This window comes from Salmo trutta, chromosome 27 (assembly GCF_901001165.1).
Source record: "Salmo trutta chromosome 27, fSalTru1.1, whole genome shotgun sequence".
NCBI lineage: Eukaryota > Metazoa > Chordata > Actinopteri > Salmoniformes > Salmonidae > Salmo > Salmo trutta.
The window spans coordinates 11,054,149-11,071,949 of record NC_042983.1 but is presented as its reverse complement, the minus strand read 5'-3'; the positions used below and the strand labels follow the sequence as shown (position 1 = coordinate 11,071,949).

Here is a 17,801-nt window from a genome sequence, read left to right as displayed (position 1 = left end):
TTGAGACTCCCCCATTGGAAAAGTTTGAATTTGAGTTGTCTAACAAACACACACACACCTGCTTATACACACAGCAACAGCACAGCCTCCATATAATTAATTTCAGAATAGTAATGTAGAGCTCTCTTTACTTGCTAACAATATTGCTTGGGCGCCCCGCCCTGAGCCGTAATTTGAATATCCTTCTACTCTGTGCTCGGTCCACGTCCATTGACCTATACTTCACTCGGGCAATGATATTTCCTTATGGACGTATTCAGCCTATGCTTGGCCTTTAAGTAGGAGTGTATTATGAACAGGTTGTTAGTGACGGTGTGTCGCTAACATAATCTAACAGAGCTCATATTTCACTGGCTAGGTGTTCCCACTTTCCACATTCACACCAGAGGTGCTGAAATCAACACCCAGACACATCATCATCTGGACAGTAGTCTGGTGGAGTGCCATTATCAGTCTGACTGAAGATAAAGTGGCTAGGAAGGGAGAGAGTGATGAGAATGTTTGTTGCTGTGAGAATGACTGGAACTCTAATCCAGCAAATGGGGTCAATGTGTTCTGGCCAACTTGTACCTTTTTTGATACAGGGATTTACTCTTGTTACCTCGTTAATCTCACTACTGTAAGGTTCTTCACTGCTTCCAACAGCTAGACTGGCAGGAAGCATGTCTATTTCAACTGAAACCCCAACATGTGTAATAATATGGTCATTTAGTTCATCCAAATGGATTTAGTCAGTATTACAGCTGTTCAGAATGTGGTCCACTGGTCCGTGCAGAAGTCAAACCCACTACTCGGGTGTTCCTAACAGCATTCTCCACTCAACCAGCTCAGCCGTCGGACCATGTTTTTTATTACTCCACCGTCAGTTGAAGTCGGAAGTTTACAATTTGTGAGATCTTTTATTTCAGCTCATGAAACATGGGACCAACACTTTACATGATGCGTTTATATTTCTGTTCAGTATATACAGTTGAAGTCGGAAGTTTACATACACTTAGGTTGGAGTCATTAAAACTCGTTTTTCAACCACTCCACAAATTTCTTGTTAACAAACTATAATTTTGGCAAGTCGGTTAGGACATCTACTTTGTGCATGACACAAGTCATTTTTCCAACAATTGTTTACAGATTATTTCACTTATAATTCACTGTATCCCAAGTCTAGTGGGTCAGAAGTTTACATACACTAAGTTGACTGTGCCTTTAAACAGCTTGGAAAATTCCAGAAAATGATGTCATGGCTCTAGAAGCTTCTGATAGGCTAATTGACATAATTTGAGTCAATTGGAGGCGTGCCTGTGGATGGATTTCAAGGCCTACCTTCAAACTCAGTGCCTCTTTGCTTGACATCATGGGAAAATCAAAAGTAATCAGCCAAGACCTCAGGAAAAAAAATTGTAGACCTCCACAAGTCTGTTTCATCCTTGGGAGCAATTTTCAAACGCCTGACGGTACCACGTTCATCTGTACAAACAATAGTACGCAAGTATAAACAGACATTCTGTCTCCTAGAGATGAACGTACTTTGGTGCGAAAAGTGCAAATCAATCCCAGAACAACAGTAAAGGACCTTGTGAAGATGCTGGAGGAAACCGGTACAAAAGTATCTATATCCACAGTAAAACGAGTCTTATATCGAAATAACCTGAAAGGCCGCTCAGCAAGGAAGAAGCCACTGCTCCAAACCACCATTAAAAAAAAGCCAGACTACGGTTTGCAACTGCACATGGGGACAAAGATCGTACTTTTTGGAGAAATGTCCTCTGGTCTGATGAAACAAAAATAGAACTGTTTGGCCGTAATGACCATCATTATGTTTGGAGGAAAAAGGAGGAGGCTTGCAAGCCAAAGAACTCCATCCAACCGTGAAGCACGGGGGTGGCAGCATCATGTTGTGGGGATGCTTTGCTGCAGGAGGGACTGGTGCACTTCACAAAATACACTGCTCAAAAAAATAAAGGGAACACTTAAACAACACAATGTAACTCCAAGTCAATCACACTTCTCTGAAATCAAACTGTCAACTTAGGAAGCAACACTGATTGACAATAAATTTCACATGCTGTTGTGCAAATGGAATAGACAACAGTTGGAAATTATAGGCAATTAGCAAGACACCTCCAATAAAGGAGTGGTTCTGCAGGTGGGGACCACAGACCACTTCTCAGTTCCTATGCTTCCTGGTTGATGTTTTGGTCACTTTTGAATGCTGGCGGTGCTTTCACTCTAATGGTAGCATGAGACGGAGTCTACAACCCACACAAGTGGCTCAGGTAGTGCAGCTCATCCAGGATGGCACATCAATGCCAGCTGTGGCAAGAAGGTTTGCTGTGTCTGTCAGTGTAGTGTCCAGAGCATGGAGGCGCTACCAGGAGACAGGCCAGTACATCAGGAGACGTGGAGGAGGCCGTAGGAGGGCAACAACCCAGCAGCAGGACCGCTACCTCCGCCTTTGTGCAAGCACTGCCAGAGCCCAGCAAAATGACCTCCAGCAGGCCACAAATGTGCATGTGTCTGCTCAAACGGTCAGAAACAGACTCCGTAAGGGTGGTATGAGGGCCCGACGTCCACAGGTGGGGGTTGTGCTTACAGCCCAACACCGTGCAGGACGTTTGGCATTTGCCAGAGAACACCAAGATTGGCACATTCGCCACTGGCGCCCTGTGCTCTTCACAGATGAAAGCAGGTTCACACTGAGCACGTGACAGACGTGACAGAGTCTGGAGACGCCGTGGAGAACGCTCTGCTGCCTGCAACATCCTCCAGCATGACCGGTTTGGTGGTGGGTCAGTCATGGTGTGGGGTGGCATTTCTTTGGGGGGCCGCACAGCCCTCCATGTGCTCGCCAGTGGTAGCCTGACTGCCATTAGGTACCGAGATCAGATCCTCAGACCCCTTGTGAGACCATATGCTGGTGCGGTTGGCCCTGGGTTCCTCCTAATGCAAGACAATGCTAGACCTCATGTGGCTGGAGTGTGTCAGCAGTTCCTGCAAGAGGAAGGCATTGATGCTATGGACTGGCCCGCCCGTTCCCCAGACCTGAATCCAATTGAGCACATCTGGGACATCATGTCTCGCTCCATCCACCAACACCACGTTGCACCACAGACTGTCCAGGAGTTGGTGGATGCTTTAGTCCAGGAGCATGCCCAGGTGTTGTATGGAGGTCATACAGGCACGTGAAGGCCACACACACTACTGAGCCTCATTTTGACTTGTTTTAAGGACATTACATCAAAGTTGGATCAGCCTGTAGTGTGGTTTTCCACTTTAATTTTGTGTGACTCCAAATCCAGACCTCCATGGGTTGATAAATTGGATTTCCATTGATTATTGTTGTGTGATTTTGTTGTCAGCACATTCAACTATGTAAAGAAAAAAGTATTTAATAAGATTATTTCTTTCATTCAGATCTAGGATGTGTTGTTTAAGTGTTCCCTTTATTTTAAGCAGTATAGATGGCATCATGAGGAGGGAAATTATGTGGATATATTGAAGCAACATCTCAAGACATCAGTCAGGAAGTTAAAGCTTGGTCGCAAATGGGTCTTCCAAACAGACAATGACCCCGAGCATACTTCCAAAGTTGTGGCAGAATGGCTTAAGGACAACAAAGTCAAGGTATTGGAGTGGCCATCACAAAGCCCTGACCTCAATCCTATAGACAATTTGTGGGCAGAACTGAAAAAGCGTGGGCGAGCAAGGAGGCCTACAAACCTGACTCCGTTACACCAGCTCTGTCAGGAGGAATGGGCCAAAATTCACCCAACTTATTGTGGGAATCTTGTGGAAGGCTACCTGAAACATTTGACTCAAGTTAAACAATTTAAAGGCAATGCTACTAAATACTATTTGAGTGTATGTAAACTTCTGACCCACTAGGAATGTGGAAATAAAAGCTGAAATAAATAATTATCTCTACTATTATTCTGACATTTCATATTCTTAAAATAAAGTGGTGATCCTAACTGACCTAAGACGGGGAATTTTTACTAGGATTAAATGTCAAGAATTGTGAAACTGAGTTTAAATGTATTTGGGTAAGGTGTATGTAAACTTCCGACTTCAACTGTATGTTAAGTAGCCCCTCTACATTCCATATTCCTGCTATGGCCAAGTGGGCATGTGTTTCTCGTGTGTGTGTTTCTCGTGACGTGAGTGTGTGCAAGCGAGCGGTGTGTAACAGTGATCAATGAGGTTGTGGTAAGAGGTCTGGGTCTGTATTGGGGAGGGGGCTGCCCGGCACCACCTGGTTGGACATTGAGATGGGTTTCACATGTTAATGAGAACCTTGACTTGAGAGGAGACAAGGACAACAGGACAGTTTTCCCATTCGTTCTCCCCCCCCCCCTCTCTCTGTTGCGCACTCTCATCCTAGTCCCCTCCTCCCCCCTTCATCCTTATCCTCCCGTCCTCTCTTCATTGCTCTCTCTTTCATTATTTCCCTCCACCTCTAGTACACCCAGTGCCACTGCAAATGGACAAGGAGAAACCAGGCCACTCTCACAGTACATCTCTCAGCTAGTGTATTGTACACCCTGCACATCTGCCTCCGTAGCGTGGGCCAGTGTATCTGTCACATCTAATCTGTGGAAAAGGTAGTCCTATATCACAAACCTTTCCTATCAGCTAGGCTTTGTTTTTGCTCAAGTGTAGGCCCTTGGTGATACAGAGGGTTAGACGTGTCAGGATGGAGACGGAGACTCTCCCTGCCCGTCTCAGTATAAAGGACCTGAGCCCTCACTCTAACCTGAAGGACGTGTTTTGGCCTCTGTCTGTAGTTGTTGTTCAAGTCGAGCGGGTAGATTACTCTGTTGGCATGGTGAGACGTTATAGGCGTGTCTGTGTTGTGACTAACTAGTGTTTCCTGTTGAAATCATCTCTCTTATCTAGTGTGCAAAGTAGCATACAGGTCACACACACACACACACACACACACACACACACACACACACACACACACACACACACACACACACACACACACAGGTTTAAAAATATGCCCAGGAGCAGTCCGGTGCTAGTAAAGTAAAAAAGAGGGCAACCCAAGACTAACGTGACAATAAATGTTGGCTTTTGAAATAAAGAACGCAAGCCTCATGAGGATTTAAAGGAAATGTAGGCCTATTCCATTTCTCCCACACATATCTTGGAAAACGATTAGCTCTTTTGTGTCTTTGGGATTATTTTAGTCACAGTCAGACAGTAATTGAGTCATGTCATAAATGAAACCCTGCACTGTAATCTTTGTATGAAACACGATGCCTGAGCTCTGCCTGCGCTAGTTACTTGTGGAGAAAGCAAACGAGAGTGTGTGTGTGAGTGAGAGCGCACAGACACAGGTCAACCCCTTCCCTCCCGCTGAACTGGCAGGAATGATTGGGAGGCTGCACAAAGGACTGCTGCCTTATTTTCTCTCTTCCTCTCGCTCTCTTTCTCTGTGTCTCTCAGTGTGTCTGTGGTGTGATGAGAGGCGTCCCTGTATGGAAAGCGGGAGCCTGAGTCCGAGGGAAATGAACTTAATAAATCAAGCTCTTCAGCCCGTCTTTCCTCACTCCCTGCCTGGACTTGCTCCTTCCCTCTTCCCTCCCTGTGTTGAGCTATGTGCAGCCAGCCAGGAATATCTTTGCACCTGCCCCAGCCCACCGAGCCCCTCCCACTCTACCCCACAACCCCGTACCCTAGCGCCAGCCCTATAGCCTAACTCCAGTCCAGGCCCCCTACCTCCCAGCCCCCTTTAGTCATCAGCAGGGCTCAAATTTCACGGCGCCCATGACCATCAATGCCGCCTTGTGTGGCCGTAATGCCCCGCCCCCCCACCCCCCCCCCAAAAAAAATCATGCCTTGCGGCCGTTCATAATTCCCTTCTCCCAGCTGCCAATCGCCGTAGCCTACTCTGAAGCACCTCTCACTTGCATGGCTCTCTCAGATTTCTCAATTCTTATTAGCTAGTACCCATCACGTGATCGGGTCCTTCTCACAGGCATTGCAGCTCCGAAGTAGGCTACAAGTGAAGCCAGACACATTGGGGATGGAACGGTGCACATCCTTATTGAATTTCGAGGCGCATGTTGAAGATGATAGAACTGTTCATGTTTACTTTTCTTTAGCCAATAACAAACAGTAAAAACACTAGCCTATGTCAATCTCCTATCCCCCATAGTACAAAAGTTGAGCTATTCTATTGGTCAGCTTGTCCTTCTGTGCGAGAAATAAATATTCCAAACATACACTGGGACAGTTGTGGGATGCGTTAGATCCCAAATTAATACAACCACTGTACATAAAAAAATAAAACATTTTAAAAGCATTGTGGCTGATGCAACAGATCAGAACTTTTAGCTTAAAATGTTGTTAAACTATTAGGCTATTTGTTCACATTTATAAACGTAGCAGTGCGCACATCGAAAATACTATGTAAATAATCCATTACCTTTGATTCTCTTCATCAGATGTCACTTCCAGGAATCCCAGGTCCATAACGAATGTAGTTTTGTTAGAAAAAGCTCATAATTTATGTCCAAAAAGCTCCGTGTTGTTAGCACATGATCTATGCCCGCCGGACTTCACTTCATGAACGAGGGGGGAAAAAATATTTACGTTCGTTCAAACATGTCAAACGTTGTATAGCATAAATCATTAGTGCCTTTTTTTAACCAGAACATGAATAATATTCAAGGTGGACGATTGCATTCTCTTTTAAAACGTATGGGAACGAGAGTACCCAACATGAACTCGCGCGCCAGAGTCTTATCGGCCACCACCGTTCCAAGGCTCTTGTTCGGTCAGATCTCACAGAAGAAGATTCAAACCACTTTGTAAAGACTGGTGACATCTAGTGGAAGCCATAGGAAGTGCTCAACGATTAATAAGCCCCTGTGTGTTTCAATGGCATAGGCTTAAAGGTAATTCAACACATCAGGTATCCACTTCCTGTCAGAATTTGTCTCAGGGTTTTGACTGCCATATGAGTTCTGTTATACTTACAGACACCATTCAAACAGTTTTAGAAAATTCAGAGTGTTTTCTATCCAAACCTGAACAATAATATGCATATTCTAGCTTCTGAGTTGGTGTAGGAGGCAGTTAAAAATGGGCAATTTTTTTTCAAAATTCTCAATACTGCCCCTTAGCCCCAACAGGTTTTAACATGAGTCTTCAATATTCCCAGGTAAGAAGTTTTAGGTTGTAGTTATTATAGGAATTATAGGACTATTTCTCTCTATACGATTTGTATTTCATATACCTTTGACTATTGGATGTTCTTATAGGCACTTTAGTATTGCCAGTGTAACAGTATAGCTTCCGTCCCTCTCCTCGCTCCTACCTGGGCTCGAACCAGAAACACATCGACAACAGCCACCCTCGAAGCAGAGTTACCCATGTAGAGCAAGGGAAACAACTACTCCAAGTCTCAGTGAGTGACGTTTGAAACGCTATTAGCGCGCACCCGGCTAACTAGCTAGCCATTTCACATCGGTTACACCAGCCTAATCTTGGGAGTTGACAGGCTTGAAGTCATAAACAGCGCAATGCATTGCGAAGGGCTTCTGGCAAAATGCACGAAATTGCTATTTTGAATGAATGCTTATGAGCCTGCTGCTGCCTACCATCGCTCAGTCAGACTGCTCTATCAAATCATAGACTTAATTATAACATAATAACACACAGAAACACGAGCCTTAGGTCATTAATATGGTCGAATCCGGAAACTATCAAGTTTATTCTTTCAGTGAAATACGGAACCGTTCCGTATTTTATCTAACGGGTGGCATCCATAAGTCTAAATGTTCCTGTTACATTGCACAACCTTCAATATTATGTCATAATTACGTAAAATTCTGGCAAATTAGTTCGCAACGAGCCAGGCGGCCCAAACTGTTGCATATACCCTGACTCTGCGTGCAATGAACGGAAGAGAAGTGACACAATTTCACCTGGTTAACATTGCCTGCTAACCTGGATTTCTTTTAGCTAAATATGCAGGTTTAAAAATATATACTTCTGTGTATTGATGTTTATGGTTAGGTACAGTCGTGCAACGACTGTGCTTTTTTTCCCCGCAATTGCGCTTTTGTTAAATCATCCCCCGTTTGGCGAAGTCGGCTGTCTTTGTTAGGAAGAAATAGTCTTCACAGTTCGCAACGAGCCAGGCGGCCCAAACTGCTTCATATACCCTGACTCTGTTGCAGAGGTGACACATATTTTCCCTAGTTAAAAGAAATTCATGTTAGCAGGCAATATTAACTAAAGATGCAGGTTTAAAAATATATACTTGTGTATTGATTTTAAGAAAGACATTGATGTTTATGGTTAGGTACAAGTTGGAGCAACGACAGACCTTTTTCGCGAATGCGCACCGCATTGATTATATGCAACGCAGGACAGGCTAGATAAACTAGTAATATCATCAACCATGTGTAGTTAACTAGTGATTATGATTGCTTGTTTTTATAAGATAAGTTTAATGCTAGCTAGCAACTTACCTTGGCTTCTTACTGCATTCGCGTAACAGGCAGGCTCCTCGTGGAGTGCAATGTAAAGCAGGTGGTTAGAGCGTTGGACTAATTAACCTTAAGGTTGCATCCCCAAGCTGACAAGGTAAAAATCTGTCGTTCTAGGCCGTCATTGAAAATAACAATGTGTTCTTAACTGACTTGCCTAGTTAAAAAATATTTATATACGTTTAAAAAAAAAAAATTTAATCGGCAAATCGGTGCCCAAAAATACCGATTACCGATTGTTATGAAAACTTGAAATCGGCCCTAATTAATCGGCCATTCCGATTAATCGGTCGACCTCTAGTTGGAACATTGCTTTGGGGACTTCCATTCAGCCACGAGCGTTAGTGAGGTTGGGCAATTAGGCCTGGCTCGCAGTCGGCGTTCCAATTCACCCCAAAGGTGTTCGGTGGGGTTGAGGTTAGGGTTCTGTGCAGGCCAGTCAAGTTCTTCCACACCGATCTCAACAAACCATTTCTGTATGGACCTCGCTTTGTGCACGGGGGCATTGTCATGCTGAAACAGGAAAGGGCCTTCCCCAAACTGTTGCCACAAAGTTGGAAGCACAGAATTGCTTAGACTGTCATACTACTGTATTTTGTAGCATTAAGGGGCATAGCCCGAGCCATGAAAAACAGCACCCAGACTTATTCTTCCTCCACCAAACTTTACAGTTGGTGCTATGCATTCGGGCATGTAGCGTTCTCCTGGCATCCACCTAACCCAGATATGTCTGTCAGACTGCCAGGTGGTGAAGTGTGATTCATCACTCCAGAGAACTCGTTTCCACTACTCAATGGCAGCAATCTTTACACCGCTCCAACTGACAATTGGCATTGCGCATGGTGATCTTAGGCCTGTGTGCGGCTGCTCAGCCGTGGAAACCCGCTTTCATAAAGCTCCCAATGAACAGTTATTGTGCTGACGTTGCTTCCAGAGGCCGTTTGGAACTTGGTAGTGAGTGTTGCAACCGAGGACAGACGATTTTTACATGCTACGCACTTCAGCACGCGGCGGTCCCGTTTTTTGACCCTGTGTGGCCTACCACTTTGCAGCAGAGCCGTTGTTTCCACTTCACAACAACAGCCCTTACAGTTGACCGGAGCAGCTCTGGCAGGGAAGATATTTGACAAACTGAGGTGGTGTCCTATGACGGTGCCATGTTGAAAGTCACTGAGCTCTTCAGTAAGCAACAGTTGTCAGCAACAGGTGTGCCTGAAATTGCCGACTCTACTAATTTGAAGCGGTGTCCACATACATACACATTATATACAAAAGTATGTGTAATTAAAAGTGTCATTATTGCTCAAATATACCATGAGGTAAGGCTTCGCTCTTGCCGATACAATTTTTTCAAGAATGGGTTATTTTAACATTTTCAGGCGCCTCCCTCACGTCCGCATTGGTCTGTACGTGACAGGCAGTAGCCAAAGGCTATCACCTACACTTCGACATTTAGGCTCATTCTTTATGTACATTTACATACACTTGTGTTTTTCTTAACAGAATAGCTACTGTTTCGGGGTTTTCAAATCAATTTAATTGGCTATTTTGCTTAGTGGCCTTGGTGCCCTAGCAGATTGGGCTCCTCCTTGAAGGTCAAATGGCCTAAAATCACAAAATTCCAGGCCTGGTCATCTGCCTCCCTCCACCACTGGCTACCCTGGGCTCTGTGTAGCTGCCCTGCGAGAGGGAGAGTTTGTGTGTATCTGTCTATGTATGTTTGTGTGTGTGTCTCAGAAACAGGTTCATGGGTGGCTCTCCTCTCCTCCATGCTAAAAGATTTATGGTGCCCCAGAAGCGAATGTCAAGATGGCGTGCTACAGAATAAGCATCGGAACAGAACAGGGCCTTTGCCTTGGGAATCCAGTTGAGCAGAACAAAGACTTCTGGGTAGTGTAGTAACTGTCACCTCTGGGCTCGTATGTGTCATGCGTCTCAGTTGGCGTGCTGATCTAGGATCAGGTCCCCGCGTACAATCATTCTAATCTAAAAGGAAAAACTGTCAGTTATACCCTGAGAGTATAGGCAGGTTTTCATCATCATCATCGCCTTTAATGGTCATCTGTTAGGTCACAACGTCATCACCAGGGAAGAGTCTGCTGCCTCTGCCATTCACTTAATCTGACTGACAAATTCTGCATTCATTTGCTGTCTGAGTGAACTGTAACTGCTGTCTCTGTGGCACATTGACAGTGATCTGAATGTGGACACAGTGATTACTGCCCCCCCTCCCCCTCCTGTCTGGTACAATGAAGCAGTTGAATGGAGCTGTTTTGTGACTCTTTCTGTGTCCCTCTCCTGCCCCCCCCCCACCGCCATCTGAATCCCGTTTATCTATATATCTCACTCTCTGTCCGTCTCTCTCTCTCAGCCTGTGGCAGAGCCCATCCCTATCTGCAGCTTCTGCCTGGGGACCAAGGAGTCGAACCGCGACAAGAAGCCAGAGGAGCTCATCTCCTGTGCAGACTGTGGCAACAGCGGTGAGTAGCACTGTGGCAGCACGGTTTCTATATGCTGGGACATCAATGAAGCGCTGCCTGCTCCTCCCCCCGCCTGCACCTTGGATTTATGTCTCGGGTTTCATTTGAATACTAGGTCAGATGTCGTTTTTGATTCGTCAAACTAGGCTAAACATCTGATTTGACAGGCTGTTCTGTTAGATGTCGGAATCTTTCAGTTTGTCGTCGTGGTTGCTCTGGATCTATAGGGCTTTTGGAGGGGTGTTTTGATCTTGTGTGGTTGTCAGGCTTGTGAGTGTTTCGACGTTGTTGATCTGTGTCCCCTAGGCCACCCGTCCTGTCTGAAGTTCTCACCGGAGCTCACGGTGCGAGTCAAAGCTCTGTGGTGGCAGTGCATCGAATGCAAGACCTGCAGCAACTGTCAGGATCAAGGCAAAAACGCGGTGAGTGCTTGTGTGCCTGGTTGTGCTTCGGCTCAGTACGTCGGTACTCGGATCCTTTTGCGTTTTTCAACTGAGAACTACTTTAAACGCCGGTTACAGATGGTTCGCTCTCTTCTGAACGTCCAAGTGCAGGACTGGTTGAAGGCAAATGGTGGAAATGTAAGTTCAGCGTAAACATGATGTGCAAGGGAGTGACCAAATATTTACTGTGTGTGTGTAGGAGAACATGTTGTTCTGTGACTCCTGTGACCGGGGCTTCCACATGGAGTGCTGTGACCCCCCACTGATGCGGATGCCAAAAGGTAAACCCCCTCCTCTCTCCCACCCCTGACCCGTCTAACGTACCCAATAAAACCCACTTAAACATACACCGTCCCTGGAAAGACCTGCGCCTCTCTGCAGTAAATGGATCCGCTGTACATCTGAACGACTATGACCACGAGGTAATTGGTAACGAATGACAAAGCTCAGAAGGACCGCAAACCCATTTTCCGGCAGTGTAATGAAACATATTTTTTGTTGTTGCTGTTCTAATGCTGCTAGTACTGTGTGGCCGGTGCATGTCATAGAAGAGTAGTAGTACCGAAGAGGTTTAATGCCAGCTAAGCTAATACACAATGTTCTGATCCGTTCTGCTCTGCTCTCCCACCAGGCATGTGGATCTGTCAGATGTGTCAGCCCAGGAAAAAGGGCAGAAAGCTCTTGCATGAAAAGGCGGCACAAATCAAACGGCGCTACAACGCACCGCTGGGACGACCCAAGAACAGGTTGGTAACGTGACGGAGAGGGCGGCTGCTCGGCAGCACCGTCCGGGAGCTAGCAGCTCGGGCACGGCGCGTCGCTGGACCTGTGAAACACAGGCAGGCCACTTCAGATCGGCGCCGCAACAGTTTCACTGGCCGGAGCAGACCATTTCCCATGACCACAAACTGTTTTTAATGACGGGGCCTAATGGCTACAAAAAACGTCTGCTGTGTTTCATGCTGGAAATTAAGCTTTGTCGGAGCATAAGAATCTAAATATGAAACTCACCGATCAACATTTTAGTGTCGGGAGTGGAGGACCGAGCCTTACTCATTTGTTGACGCTATTTGATCATTGGAAACATGAATGCCGATCTGTACAAACGATCATTAGTTTAGGTGTTACGTTTTGGCTGTGTTCAGTGACTCTTGTCGCTTCCAAATGACCAGGCCTTAGTTTGTATAGTGTGTTGCTTTTTCCTGCTGGGTCTCTGACCAATCCTGTCTCCCGTTGCAGACCAGGCCGGCCATTCAAGAAGCTGCGTGGGCCAGGTGGGCGTGGCCGGCGGAAGGGGGACCGTCGCTCGCAGTGCTCCTCCCCGCGCTCGTCGTCCAGCTCGTCCTGCGAGGGTTACCCTGGCGACGATCGGCTGCTGTTCTCCCTGCGAGAGGACTCGTCGGAGCAGGGCGGCCTGCGCTTCAACAGGAAGACCAAGGGCCTGATTGATGCCCTCACCAAGTTCTTCACGCCCTCGCCAGACGGACGCAAGGCCCGGCACGAGGTGGACTACTCCCAGCAGTACCGCATCCGTAAGAAGGCCATACGTAAGGGAGAGGGCGACGACAGGACAGGTGAGGAGGGTAGGCTGGAATAATGCATTGAATACTGAGGGTGAAGGAGAGGCTGTAGGGGCTTTATTTGTGTCAGTCAAACGCCGCGCTTCATACGATGTTCCTCAGTCAGACTCAACACCTGCAGAACTTGTTTACTGTCCAGACGTCTGTCCACACACCTCACGGCCCAACGCCTCTCCCCCTGTTTGACCTAGATGGTTTGTGTGTCTCCTGATATATGTAGGCTACGTGTGCCATTTTTTAAAATTGACGTAGTTCTGTCCTTGAGCTGTTCTTGTCTATTAATGTTCTGTATTACGTCGTGCTTGGTGTGGACCCCAGGAAGAGTAGCTGCTGCTTTCACAACAGCTAATCGGGATCCTAATACAATCCCAAATACCATTTACAAGTTCCAGCACTTTGTGTCTGTCAGAACCTTAAAAGATGACTGTTCTGTTTCCTTTCTGTAAGTGTCCCGCCGACTGTTTCTTTCCTCCACAGACAATCAGGACAGTAGTGACTGGCGCGAGGATGAGGACAAGCTGCCGGGACATGAGAACCTGACCGAGAAAGACGTGGAACTCTTCAGACGCATCCAGGAGCTGGCACTACAGGTAACCACAGATGGAGAAGGAAAGAAAGTGTGTCTCTGTCTGTCTGTCTGTCTGTCTGTCTGTCTGTCTGTCTGTCTGTCTGTCTGTCTGTCTGTCTGTCTGTCTGTCTGTCTCTCTGTCTCTGTCTCTCTGTCTGTGTCTCTCTGTCTGTCTGTCTGTCTCTCTGTCTGTCTCTCTCTCTGTCTCTCTCTCTGTCTCTCTGTCTGTCTGTCTCTCTCTCTGTCTCTCTCTCTCTTTGTCTGTGTCTGTCTCTGTCTGTCTCTCTCTCTCTTTGTCTGTCTCTCTCTCTCTCTCTTTGTCTGTCTCTCTCTCTCTCTCTTTGTCTGTCTCTCTCTTTGCCTGTCTCTCTCTCTCTCTCTCTTTGTCTGTCTCTCTCTCTCTCTCTTTGTCTGTCTCTCTCTCTCTCTCTTTGTCTGTCTCTCTCTCTCTCTCTTTGTCTGTCTCTCTCTCTGTATGTCTTTGACTGTCTCTCTCTCTCTCTCTCACTCTTTCTCTCTTTGTCTGTTTGTGTCTCTTTGTCTGTGTCTTGTCTGTGTCTCTCTGTCTCGTCTGTCTCCCTCTCTCTTTGTCTCTCTCTTTCTGTCTGTGTCTCTGTCTCTGTGTGTGTGTCTGTCTGTCGCTCTGTGTCTCTGTGTGTGTCTCTCTGTCTGTCTGTCTGTCTCTCTCTCTGTCTGTCTCTCTCTTGCTCTGTCTGTCTCTCTGTCGCTCTGTGTCTCTGTCTCTCTGTGTGTCTGTCTCTCTCGCCGTCTCTCTCTCTCGCTCTGTGTGTGTGTCTCTGTTGCTCTGTGTGTCTCTGTCTGTCGCTCTCGCTCTGTGTGTCTGTCTCTCGCTCTGTCTGTCTCTGTGTCTCTCTCTCTCTCTCGCTCTCTGTGTCTCTCTCTTGCTCTGTGTGTGTCTCTCTCTCTCTCTCTCTCCCTCTCTCTCTGTCTCTCTCTCTCTCTCTCTCTGTGTCTCTCTCTCTGTGTGTGTGAGAGCGAGAGATCAGCTGCCCTCCATATGTCTCTATCAGTGTCTATTCCGTTGCGATTCTTCACTGGCACAGACGCCGCAGAGCTTCAGAGCATTGCGATACATCACAGGACAAACTCAATGCCAGCGTTGTTTTATTCTCCTCCTGTCAGACTTTCCTCTAGTCTTGGTCGGTAGGAGAATAGGAAAGGCAGGTGAAAGGTGGAGGTGCACGCTCAGCGATTTTATAATTGATGGCTTCCCTTTTTGTGTTGTGGTTTGTTTACAAATAGTGTAGACTAGACGCATTCTGGTACTGCTCGCTTTTGTCTTAGAGTGGATCCTCTCCCCTGTCATGGCAGTCAGTGGAAGAGACCTGACACTGTAGGTATGGGTGAGGGGCCTCTCTGTGTGTGTGGAAGCGTGTGGTTACCAGCGTGGCAACAGAACCCAGTGGCAGATGCCTAGAGTTTCCACTCGAGACAGACCAGAGAGCTAATAATAATCCTACGAGCAGCACAGGAGACCAGTTTGTTTCTGTTTTACTGTACCCGTGTGGGTGTGCCTGTTTTTAGCGTGTGTGTATGCGTCTTCCTGTCACTAAGTGTGTGCTTGTGTTTGAGTGCCGGTGAGTGTCAAGGCAAACACAACCACACGCTGTGCTGGGTTAGGCAGGGGGCAGTCAGAAAGCCCAGTAATCCCTGGTGTGTAATCTCTGTCTGCTCCATGCTCTTCTTAATCCCCTGTTGGAAAACCTGGCCTTCGCTTGATGCTGTAGTTCTAAAACTGAACCCTCCTCTCTTTCTCTCGCTTCGTGTGTGTCTGTCTTTTTTCTTCTTTGGTCTATATTTTTTTTCCTTTGCAGAAAGTTGGGGTGACAGGCCCTCCAGATCCCCAAATGCGTTGCCCGTCTGTCATCGAGTTTGGCAAGTTTGAGATCCAGACTTGGTACTCCTCTCCGTACCCACAGGAGTACAGCAGGTAACGAACAATACGACCCACGCTGCTTTTCCCACACACGCTCCACTCTGAGTCAGTCCACTGTTAGTTTGGCGCTCGTGTAACGGGATGTCTCACCCTTTCCCCCTCAATCTTCTCCCTCCTCTGCCTGGCCCAGGCTGCCTAAGCTCTACCTGTGTGAGTTTTGCCTGCGTTACGTCAAGAGTCGCAGCATCCTCTTCCAGCACATGAGGAAGTGCGCCTGGTTCCACCCTCCAGCCGACGAGATCTACAGGAAGGACAACGTCTCTGTGTTCGAGGTGAGACAGAAAGATGGGGGGGGGGGGGAGAGGAGAGAGGAGACAGAGGTCACTTCCCCCGCCACAAAACCACCCTGCTCCTCCTACGTCCTCTGCCAAGAGTGGCAGTGTCACACAGGCATTTGTCAAAGACTCTCGTTCCCCCACTGAGGCGTCAACCGTTTCCAAAACCACCCCGTTATAATATTGACCCACAACACAGTGCATCTATGTGAAGCTAACGTACCTAGATTGTTGTCTAGTACAACTTGTTTGTTTTTGTTGTACCTGGAGCCGGGATCACTTCAGAACCAACTACCCTGGTGTCAGCTAGTCCGTCTGAGTTACTGATCAGCCACATCCAATGTGCAGAAGGTTGAGAACCGCTGTACCAGTACATACTGCAGGCCTCTAATTGAGGGCCAGTCAGTCTATGGTCGTCCGTCTGTCTTGTAGGGTAGCGTCTGCAGTTTCGCTGCCTCTCCAGCCCGCCTCGTCCCCTCCTGTCCTCACTCAGCAGCAGAGTAGAATAGCTGGGACGTCTGGCTGCCTGCCAGGGAGCCCCTCGCGCCCAGCCTGGGACACCAGAGATGCCATGGCTCACATCGTTGGCATCATTGTCTGAGGCTATAAAAGCAATCGACTCCCCTCCCGTATCCCACGAGTGTCTGTCTCATAGTTACTGCCGTTGCGGTTCGGAAAGGGGCTGAATGGTGCAGTCAAGACTGCCCTTTTGAACTTGGGTCATTGTAGTCAAATGTGAATAATTGTCTTTGTCAGATTGGTGGTTGCTGTCTGTGCTCATGATGTGCAAATCAAATATAGGTTTTAATTTCATTCATGTTGTGTGTGTGTGTGTGGTCTCAGGTGGATGGGAACATGAGCACAATCTACTGTCAGAACCTGTGTCTGTTGGCCAAGTTGTTCCTGGACCACAAGACGCTTTACTACGACGTGGAGCCCTTCCTCTTCTACGTTCTCACACAGAACGACAGCAAGGGCTGCCACCTGGTGGGCTATTTCTCCAAGGTACGTCTAACCACATATATACATACATACACACACACACATACATGCATACATACATACATACATGCATACATGCATATATATATATACATACATGCATATATATATATATATATATATATATATAAGCAACGTTCCGTCAATGTTTTGGGGGCACAGAGCAAATTTTAGGTCTTGTGAGCGGAAACGTTTTTGTGTAACTTCCCGGCGAGCGTTTACAGGGAACACTGAGGCTGTACCCTTACAGTTTTAGACAGTAGCCAATAGGATACAGTGGCTATTTGAGTGGCCTACCAATAAAACCAATGGAGCAAATCCCATAACATTTTCACAGGGAAATACTGTAGCTATTGATTTCATCCATGTAGCCTATAGGTGGTGTTCAATGCAGGCCTACATTGCATGGGACTTTTTAAAAAAGTTTTTATATTATGAAGGGCTTGACATAGATTTTAATTTTTTTCTTCTTGGTCTGTAACACCATGGGCCAAATAGGTGACTGTAAATTGCATTTTATTGAATGACACAAGAAACCATTTTACAAAATGTAATTGTTACCATACGGAGAATTAGACAATGTAAGCTACCCTTTGCCTATTGGCTTATTTGCATATTCAAGCCTGTCTCAAAATACAACACTGTCCCTTTAATTAAGACACAACCTTTTTTTGTTGTTGGCCTGACTGGCTTTTCATAGACGGCTTGAAATGTGGCTTACACGTTATGTGCTCTTGTAGGAAGCAGTAACTCCCCATTACTGACCTATACTTATCTATAACTGGGCTTTATAACGCGCTGACTTGCAAAGAATAGCAACAATTGTGCACTCGCGCTGCTCTGATCTGAAAAGCGTATTCACTTGTGGGTGCTTGAAAGACCTCTCGTGGACTAGCCCCCGTCAATAGTGGGTGCTTGTGGGTGCTTGAAAGACCTCTCAGCCCCCGTCAATAGAATTCTACTCCGTGCGCTCTGGCTCTGCCTAAAACAAA

The 17,801-nt window shown here is 46.7% G+C and overlaps 1 protein-coding gene across 1 annotated transcript in view; it reads left to right on the top strand.

The window, feature by feature from the left end:
• LOC115164300 (histone acetyltransferase KAT6A) overlaps window positions 1–17,801 on the top strand; it is a 32,267-nt gene that overhangs the window by 5,295 nt on the left and 9,171 nt on the right. The window contains exons 2-10 of the mRNA XM_029716628.1: window positions 10,876–10,984; window positions 11,291–11,406; window positions 11,627–11,708; window positions 12,059–12,173; window positions 12,667–13,001; window positions 13,485–13,597; window positions 15,411–15,526; window positions 15,663–15,804; window positions 16,651–16,812. Of these exons, the coding sequence (XP_029572488.1) occupies window positions 10,876–10,984; window positions 11,291–11,406; window positions 11,627–11,708; window positions 12,059–12,173; window positions 12,667–13,001; window positions 13,485–13,597; window positions 15,411–15,526; window positions 15,663–15,804; window positions 16,651–16,812 (1,290 nt within the window). The remainder of the gene's footprint in view (window positions 1–10,875; window positions 10,985–11,290; window positions 11,407–11,626; window positions 11,709–12,058; window positions 12,174–12,666; window positions 13,002–13,484; window positions 13,598–15,410; window positions 15,527–15,662; window positions 15,805–16,650; window positions 16,813–17,801) is intronic.